This window comes from Seriola lalandi, unplaced genomic scaffold (assembly GCF_002814215.2).
Source record: "Seriola lalandi dorsalis isolate HSWRI2012SDOR001 ecotype SW California unplaced genomic scaffold, Sedor1 jcf7180002054062, whole genome shotgun sequence".
Lineage (NCBI taxonomy): Eukaryota > Metazoa > Chordata > Actinopteri > Carangiformes > Carangidae > Seriola > Seriola lalandi.
In genome coordinates this window covers 620279-629397 of record NW_019524615.1, presented here as the reverse complement: position 1 = coordinate 629397, position 9119 = coordinate 620279, and the positions used below count along the sequence as shown (strand labels likewise).

General features: G+C 41.6%; 2 protein-coding genes across 2 annotated transcripts; one reads left to right on the top strand and one right to left on the bottom strand.

Annotated features, from left to right (window-relative positions):
• Positions 1-215: 215 nt before the first annotated feature.
• Positions 216-2499, top strand: LOC111652741 (hairy/enhancer-of-split related with YRPW motif protein 1-like). The gene is made up of 5 exons (XM_023403089.2): positions 216-534; positions 696-768; positions 868-951; positions 1089-1170; positions 1295-2499. Exons 1-5 carry the CDS (start codon positions 449-451, stop codon positions 1906-1908), a joined length of 939 nt encoding a protein of 312 aa, XP_023258857.1. The 5' UTR covers positions 216-448; the 3' UTR covers positions 1909-2499.
• Positions 2500-3673: 1174 nt separating this feature from the next.
• Positions 3674-8409, bottom strand: stmn2a (stathmin 2a). Its single transcript, XM_023403077.2, has 5 exons — positions 8250-8409; positions 5917-6012; positions 5569-5741; positions 5257-5448; positions 3674-5128 (listed from the first exon to the last, which is right to left on the bottom strand). The coding sequence occupies exons 1-5, from the start codon at positions 8266-8268 to the stop codon at positions 5069-5071; spliced, it is 540 nt and encodes a 179-aa protein (XP_023258845.1). The 5' UTR covers positions 8269-8409; the 3' UTR covers positions 3674-5068.
• Between the last annotated feature and the right edge of the window lie 710 nt (positions 8410-9119).

The window sequence follows — 9119 nt, the reverse complement described above, 5'->3', positions numbered from 1 at the left end:
TACCAGCCAGCCTGAGCTGTCACAGGAGAAAAGGACCAACCTCAGCGCTCTTCACTGGAAACATTTTGAATATCAACTTCTAAATACATTCTGCGAAAATGATGCATTAGATATCAATTTAAATCATTTCAAACATGGGCCTCAACATCTTCACTGGAGCTTTCCTCTCTGAAATGTTTTTTTTTTTTTTTTTATTGTTTTTTCCTCATTACTATTATTTTCAAAGCACGTGTCACTCAAATGCCAGCTGGATTTTAACAGGCTCGAATCGTTTCGGGCACCGCCCACACCATCCGGGGACCCCGCCCCCCTCTCCGCGGTGTGAAAATAATCCCAGCAGAAGCAGATCTGACGTTTAAACTGTTGCACAGACGCTCTGGTGTCAGTGCACCGCTGGAGTTTTCTCTGCGAGGAGTCTTCTGATCTCTGCTGGCTGTGTGAAAGAAAAATGAAGCGAAGCCACAACTACAGCTCATCGGACAGCGAGCTGGACGACAATGTTGAGGTGGAGAAAGATAGCGGCGACGAAAATGGGTATGTTAACTTCTTTTTCTAAATAATTATCATATCATATTCTGAGGCAGAATATGGATTAACTGACTGCAACATTTCAACTTTATTTGACTCGTATTTCTATTTGTTATCTTGCCATTGTTCAATAACAAAAAATAATGTATTGCTGCTTTACCTTTCAGACAAATTGATTCTCACGGCTCGATGTCACCCTCCACTACCACCCAAGTTCAAGCAAGAAAAAGACGCAGAGGGGTAAGTAAACTCATCATGTGCTGCACTGATACACGCCATTGTGTTTTTTTTTCTATTTGTGACCTTTATTACATTGTTTCTTCTTTTTTTTTTGAACAGATCATTGAAAAACGGAGACGTGACCGAATCAACAACAGTCTGTCAGAACTGAGGAGATTGGTGCCAAGTGCCTTTGAGAAACAGGTACATTGGTTATACTTCCATTCCTATCTTATGAGTAGAGGCACATTTGCCTATACACGTTTTTAGATCTAATGGGAAATACCCCATTCATTTCATGAAAAGTGAAACTATTCTTTTTTTTTTCTCTGTCTTCACAGGGATCAGCTAAACTGGAAAAAGCAGAAATATTGCAAATGACTGTGGACCATTTGAAGATGCTTCATGCATCTGGTGGCAAAGGTAACTGCACCTTTTTTGTCTTTGGTTAATAAGTAAATAAGTTCGTTCATACATAACTCATGATTATAAAATATGCTTTGAACCACATGTTTCTAACCTCTGACTCCGCTCTCTTCCCTGACAGGTTACTTTGAGGCTCATGCTCTTGCTAAGGATTACCGCAGCCTGGGCTTCAGGGAGTGCCTGGCAGAGACCGCTCGCTACCTTAGCATCATCGAGGGTCGGGACAGTACAGACCCCCTCCGTGTACGCTTGGTGTCCCACCTCAGCAGCTACGCCTCTCAGAGGGAGGTGCACACTGGACTGGAACACTTGGCCTGGGGGTCTGCCTATGGAAGTGCCCCTGCCCATCTCCCCCACCCCCTCCTCCTACAACACCCCCAGGGCAGGACACCTGCAACCAGAAGCAACAGTAGCCCACCCTACTCCTCCTCTTCCTCTTCTTCCTCTACATCTTCCTCCTCCTCCAGTGAGGCATCTGGGACATCCAGACTCAGTGTCATGCCCCCCACAGAGTCCCTCAGGGTTTCTCCCAACGGCTCGCTGCCCCTCAATCTGCCTGTGCCAACATCTAAGCTTTCGCCACCGCTCCTCTCATCCCTCTCCTCGCTTTCGGCCTTCCCCCTCTCCTTCAGTGCCTTCCCTCTCGTCTCCCCGACAGCCCTCAGCACGGTGAGCCCCTCCTCCACCCTGTCAAAGCCTTACAGGCCTTGGGGCACGGAGATTGGGGCCTTCTGAAGCTAACAACTGGACTGAAGGCAACAGCTGAGCTGTGCCCACCACCACAGACTTGGCAGGACAACCTGCCTCATCTGTTTTTATAGCAATAAACACAGTGGAACAAAACAGAATGAATTTATTTTATTAAGTATAAAGAATAAGTGGAGGAGGTTGCTGAAGGATGTAATTTCCACTCAGTATGTCATTACTAAAGAATTTTTGTTACTAGTTTAAATGGATGACTAATTTAGTGAACATGCACTGTCTCCAGCTTGAGGACTGATAGGGTGATATGACGTATGGGCCATACATAGATTTACTGTAAGCACAAATTTATTGGTAATATTTTGTAGACCAGATACTGAAACTTCTACATTTGTCAAGCACAGACGTCTGTATTTAATAAGATGTAGAATTACTCAATTCGGTCTGCTGCTTTAGCAATGTCAGAATTTGTGGAAAAGAATATGCATATTGTATGTGCCATCGTTGGAAAACTAACCACTTGAGAACTGGAAATGTGTATCGCATTCTTGTATCTATTTGTAATATTTTTTTGGACCAATAAATTGAGCTTAAAAGTATAAAACAAACAAAGTTTAAACCAAACTCTTTGTTTCTGTTGCATTTGCTCCTCTAGCTCTCTAGAATGTTTTGTTTTCATCTATGGGTGGTTTTTCTTTCTATATTCATGCTACACTCTCCTATATGCAAGCAGACTACCTGCCCTGTGATTAAGACCATATTTATAATCTGCAATCCCATAGAAGTTAATCATAAGCTAATAAGGTCTCAGTTATTAACTGAAAGGCGATTCCTTTACTATGTGCCAGGTAAGTAACCAAATCCGAGAGCATTGTTGCCCTTATGAATACCCAGGAAATCATTAAGAGCCAGAGGAAATCCTTTACAATGTTGCCCTGACCTCACCAGCTTGGGTTGGTCTGAAACGGAGACAATAGTGTGAACAGGATGGGGACATTGGAGGAAAGCGGTTTAAAAAGTAACAACAACACACTGACAGCTGGACCAATAAATCACTGCTCAGCTCTGAGGTGTTGTTCCTGGCCCAATCTTAGTGACACAGTTTTTAAGGGGTTCACTGGTTTTAATGACTCAATTTAATCCGTCCATGCAACACCTCAGGCTTCCAGGAGGGGCAGCCGCTGTCTGCGAGTCGGTCCCTAAGGGCGTGAGCCACATGCTGTTAATAATAAATGAAGTGTATCGTCTTCCTATGCTAAATTAGATATCAGTCAGTTGAAATCACAATATACAAAAGTGTCCGTATTTGATGTCCTCTGAGTGCTAATGCATGACACAAACACTCCCCACTGAACGCAGCTGCTATTAAATTCCAAATCCTTGTGATTCTCAAAAGTAGATGAAATATAAATGATCCAGCAGATTCAGATCCAAACTCAGTGTTTTTGTTATTATATTTCATCTGTATTTGCATTCGGAATATGGTGAACTTTTGCCCTACTTTTCATGAGGTATGGACTGCAGTTTGGTTTCTTTGGCCAAAAATAAATCTGCCACTGCCACCTGCTGGAGAAACATCACATTTCTTCGGTCTTCGTCATGGCCGACGGCTGAGCCTGGATTTGTTTTACAGTGACTTGATTATATATTATGTTTATTATACTGTGATGGTGGTCTCAGACTTTTGGACTCCACTCCATACACATATTCTTCTTTTTAACTATGCCAAAAATGAGATAAAATTCCAAACAAATGAACAATTAAATGAACATAAATGAAAACTCAACTAGGGGAAGACTGTGATTCTCAGGATGTGTAGATAACTGGTTCTTTTATTTGGCAGTTTACATTTTCCCTCCTCATTAGCACAGAAAATTATTAGATGGTGCATGCCATGTTCACAGAACCCCAAACCTTTATTCAGCAAAGCTTTCACAGAGAAATATATGAAGGGAGAAACACAAGCAGCAGAGGATGCAGGCAGATATCAGTGGTACTGTATATTAAAAAGAGACTAGTTCAGTGTGCTGAATGTAAAGCATCCTGCATCCATTCTCTATCTAATCCGCTAAAGAGAGCAGACGCTAATGATGCCTCAAGGTAAATTCGCATTCACATACACCCACACAGACATACGTTATGTTCTCACTATCAATATCAAGGTGGGAGCAACGGCACATTCCACTGTCCAAGACACTATGCATGGTACCAGTATGGTGTCATAACATTCAAGAGATTAATCCCCAAAAACTGTGTACGTAACAGAGCTTTTGATTTTGGCTGAAGATGGATTCATTGGGAAATGGCGTTGTCAGGGTAAGTGGGAATCTGCAAGTGTATAAACAGTTGCTCCCATTGGGCAAAGACATTCTTAATTACAATAAAGCACCTCTCAAGTCCATTATCAAGCTCATTTCAGAGGAAGTGGACACTTTATCAAACTGTGGGTTTTGGCGTATTGTTAAGTTCCAAGCGTGCGTGTTGAGATTGAGAAGGTGTGCGTGAGGAAGATACAGATGGGATTACGTTGATATCTTGAGGAGTGTGTGGCCTAGGTACACCAACTGTCATTCTTCACAAAGACACAGAAACATAATCATCATGACATCATCAGGAAACAACTGCAAATGTCAGTCCACAGCCAACTCACAACACCGAGGGCTTTCACAAGAAAATGGTTGTAGAGTCAAATTTCAAGAACTGAAACAATAATCAATGACAAACTAAATGTTTGAAATTGTACAGTGCAGTACAGTACGGTCTTTTTATGTACTTCACCTACCATCATAGATAGATAGATAGAGAGAGGGAGAGAGAGAGAGAGAGAGAAAGAGAGAGAGAGAGAGAAAGAGAGAGAGAGAGAAAGAGAGAGAGAGAGGGCTAGGGAGAAAGAAAGAGATTTGGAAAAAAAGTATTTACAAAACAAAAGCCATATTCTCGCACTTTCTCCAAAATCAACAAATCCATTCAATTCTCAAGATGAGTGTTATTGATTTTTGTATTGACTGATAATACTGATAGTAGTGAGTACTGGTGGTGTGGTGTGTTGTGATGTGGTGGTGAGGTCCTCGAACCTCTCGGCCTCCAGGGTTGGGTGTCTGTTCTGAGGAGGGTGAGGGCAGGGGCGAGAAAGGGTTAAGGACTGGATGAAGGTATGTAAAATGGACCATGGAAGTCAGGACTTGTGTGAGGCTTATGCTGTCAGCTCTTCCCTCATCTCTTTGTTCCTGCGCACCACAGCTGCATGTCTCTCCTGAAAACACCACAACAACAGAGAGTAATTAGCCGTCAGGACAGTTCCCAGTCTCCGATCGACACGTCAGAATTGGTCCTTTGTGCTTTTTTCACGCAGACATGTGACAACAATTCTGAATTTCTCACCTTCTCCTGTAGACGCTCAATCATGGCTGCCAGAAGGGCATCACGGTTCTCTTTGATCTGCTCCATCTTCAGTTGGAGCTTCTCCTCGGCCATCTTGCTGAAGTTGCTGTTCTCTTCCATGGCCTTTAGCAACACATCCCTCTCATGCTCTCGCTTTTCTGCCAAAGCCCTCAGCACCTGGGATTCTTGGTTCTAAAAATGCACAGCAAAAATAATACAATGACTGAGTCATCTTCAGTGGTTTATTGTCCCGAAGATTTTTTTTCTCCATTTTAAACACCAAAAGCTATTTCAAACAAGTGAAACATTCACCTTCCTCCGTTCCTCAGCAGCCTCCAGCTTCTTCTCAATGTCCTCCAGAGAGATATCTCTCTTGGGGGGGGAGGGGAGGTTGTGAGCTCCATCTGACACTGGAGACTGAGGCTTGAGAATCACCTCAAAGGCCTGGCCTGAGGCCCGCTTGTTTATAGGTTTGACCTCCATGTCTGTAAATTAAACAATCACAATGACAACACCCGCAAAATCAATCCCCAATAATAAAATATATCAGTCCAATAATATATCACTATTACGTATGTCAGTATTTACAGGGCAGGTAAAACATCCATGGGGGTAATTTGTTTGATCCAATAGAAAATCAATGTTTGAGCTGATCCATACCTTCAAACTCACACATGAGCTTGTTGCGTGACTCTGGGTAGAAGCAGGAGCAGATGAGGGAGAGGACAGACAGCTCCTTCATCTTCTCTTTGTATGCTGTGGAAACACAAACACATAGCATAGCATCCGGGTGAGTCTCTCTGTGCTGCTCAAATAAAACAAAAAGAAACACAAAAAAAAAGGAATGAAATGAAAGGAAAGGAAATGAATAAAAAAACAGGACAATGAATAAAAAAACAAGATAATGAATAAAAAAACAGGATAATGAATACCCAGCTAAAATAACCTCACTCTCAAATATTGCTGTACAAACAATGAATATATACACATGAGATATTTCTAGATTAAGATATGACTCAATTGCTCAATAAACCAATTAGCATGAAATAACCACTGCGTTAATGATGATGGGGACTAAAGTCTAAAATGTACATAATGCTATGTTGCTTCATAATTTCTTGGATGAATGTGTTCTGTAAGAGTGGTTAAGATCAAAGAAGCATTACTTTTGCTTTTTTAAATATGGTTTTATTCAAATTTGACTATAGTTAAGGACATTACAAACGTCATAAACAGTAACAGCCCCACCCAACCTCCTCTCACAATCTGTGACAACAGGAGAAAGAATGATAAAAGTGATGATAACAAGAAAGGGAGAAGAAAAAATGAATAGAGAGATTCATAAATAAAACATAGTTCACATGTACTAACAGCACCATTGTTGGTAGAGGTAGTGGGACATTACTGTTACCTCATTGGATGTTATAATAACACATTTGTGATGTATTTCAATAAAATGAAAATCTGAATGCCCTGTCCAATATCAAGTGCAATCTGCATGAGGTGAGTGACAGTGTAGACAAACCTGTAGGTCAAGTTATTCAATGTCCTGTTGAATTCTCAGCTGTTTGTCCTGTGTAATGGCCACAAAGATCAGCAGCACTTACATCTGTTTTATTCCTATCTTGAGTGTGGTATCATGACTGTCAAATACAGCGGATCAATGATCTCGACTTTTTTTTTTTTTTTTTTTGCTATGTCTTTTCACCAGTTCCTTCGATTATTTATTTTTATCTAACTACAAATTCTCTCACTTTTTCCATGCTCTATTTGACAAAGTGCCCACCTGGCTCTTCAGAGAGGACTACAGATTGTCAGGGCTGCTAAGCCTTCTGCTGCAAAGGCCAGTGTGTGAAGCGGCCCCTTGCTGCAGGGCTGGCCTGTCTCCCACCCTGCCATGCACCTGTCTATTCCGCTACATCTCTGCCACCACACACACCACCATGAAGCCAGTCTGCACGCTATACTGTATTTTAAAATGGCGAAATTCTTTGCTTATGTTAAGATGTCATAAATGTTTTAGATAGCACACAGAGGCTAAAAATACCATGGAAACCAATATGGCAATGCTTGGCCTACAACAATAACTGTCCATCAGAGGGGATGACTAATGCATGATACAGTCTAGTTATTATCTGTTAGTATAAGGTTCAGCGTGCTCATTCTTAGACATAATTATCTGAAATTGGAGACTTTTCATATGTCAATAGTCTGTTTTAGCTTAAAAAAAAAAAGACAGCACATCTGCCACAGCTGGTGATGCATCCTTGGCATGTAAGAAATAAGGAAAGCTATAGAGATGAATAAAAGAAGAAATCAGAAATTGATGAAGCAATGAAACAATCACGTCTAGGTTACAGAAAAACGTTTTTATATAACCAGTTGGAGCTGTTTAAGTTTAATTATGGCAAGGTAATATAAAAGTCAGACTGATGAAGCCCTCTCAGCTTCGCTATCGGCTAAATGGTGGGCAGCCCAGCATCTTGGGTGGGGTCCGTCTGCATTATGCTGCATGTTGGGGCCGCTGTAGCATGAACAGCAGGTGCAGCGTTGTAAATAAAACTGTCTGTGGGCGATGCATATCGACTAATTATCCACTGTTTCACAATATAATCACAAATCAAACGAGGAAAAACACATTCGCATAGATGAGGATAATGAAGGAGACATTTCAAGAGCCTTATGACGGAGGATGCTTGGCTTGTAAACCCATTTCCTTGCTATCATTACCAGACTCATGCTGAGACAATAGGCCAATAGTCGATAGAGAATTTTCAAAGTGAGTGAACCAATTTCCCTTCGTTTTAATCTCTAAAAAGAAAAAAAAATTCTCAATGGAGACCTTACAGAAGCACGGCCACCAGGCGGGAGACTACACCGGGGCCGACACAGAAAGGTTGCATCTAATCACAAGTCCACCCACCCATCCATACATCCAATCCGTACATCCATCCATGCACCGGTTATAATATTACCAGCCTGAACATTCTTACCGGTTGCTGTTTTAGCCATGGCTGATGTATTTCTCCGCAGGGGATGCTGTAGCTCTGTTCAGGTGAACGGTGATGCTGCTTAAGGCACTGAGTCAGCAAATAGACCGGGGTAGGATCGGATGGCAGACAGGAGGTGGGCACGCACGGGAGCGCGCAAACAGACCCTCCTCTGTCCTGTGACGCGCAGCGCGGTCTTCAGCATCCACTGTAGGCCTAACCTTGTACATCTGGCAATTAAAGGACAGACAAACAAAAGCTGATGATAAATATGTTCTTTAGACCGGTTACTTGCGATATGTGTTTCACTGAATCCACGTTTATGGAGGAAAAAAAAAACAGGTTCACATCTACCCAAACCAGCAATGCAGCCAATGATTAAAAATGTAGTATACAACTGCACTCCTGCGCACAACAGAAGCTATAATATTCGCCTTGCCGGGTAAAAGGCATCAAATTAACCCGTTTAAGTCATTTTGCGAATACAAAGGTTTACTATTTGGTCATTTCTAATAAAACGGGCTAATAAGAGTTCAGACTACTTTCCAGAGTAAAATATCTTCAGTAAACTGTGACTACTGACGCCTACTCAAAAAATAATAGAAATGACATTTGCTATTAGTCAGACTGTCCAACTTAATCTTGACACTTGGGTGCATCATCTAACGCCATTATTGGCCGACATAGTACTGTTCTTACTTTGACAAAGGCAATCCAAAATAACCGTTGTATATTATTCACTTATTGAAATGTAATAAAACTGAAAAGGTTCACATAAGATGGCTGATTTAAGGACAGATAGGAAATGTTTTTGAGTGACATGAGAAATTATATTAGTTATAGGAAGGTGTTCCCCCATTTTTTCAGTTTGTT

Coding starts and splice junctions, on each gene's coding strand:
- stmn2a (XM_023403077.2), bottom strand. Junction 5,449..5,568: donor CTGCTGAGGAACGGAGGAAG/GTGAATGTTTCA, acceptor GTGCATTTTTAG/AACCAAGAATCCCAGGTGCT. Junction 5,129..5,256: donor TTGAGCGTCTACAGGAGAAG/GTGAGAAATTCA, acceptor TGGTGTTTTCAG/GAGAGACATGCAGCTGTGGT.
- LOC111652741 (XM_023403089.2), top strand. CDS start 449: ATGAAGCGAAGCCACAACTACAGCTCATCGGACAGCGAGCTGGACGAC. Junction 535..695: donor GATAGCGGCGACGAAAATGG/GTATGTTAACTT, acceptor TTTACCTTTCAG/ACAAATTGATTCTCACGGCT. Junction 769..867: donor CAAGAAAAAGACGCAGAGGG/GTAAGTAAACTC, acceptor TTTTTTGAACAG/ATCATTGAAAAACGGAGACG.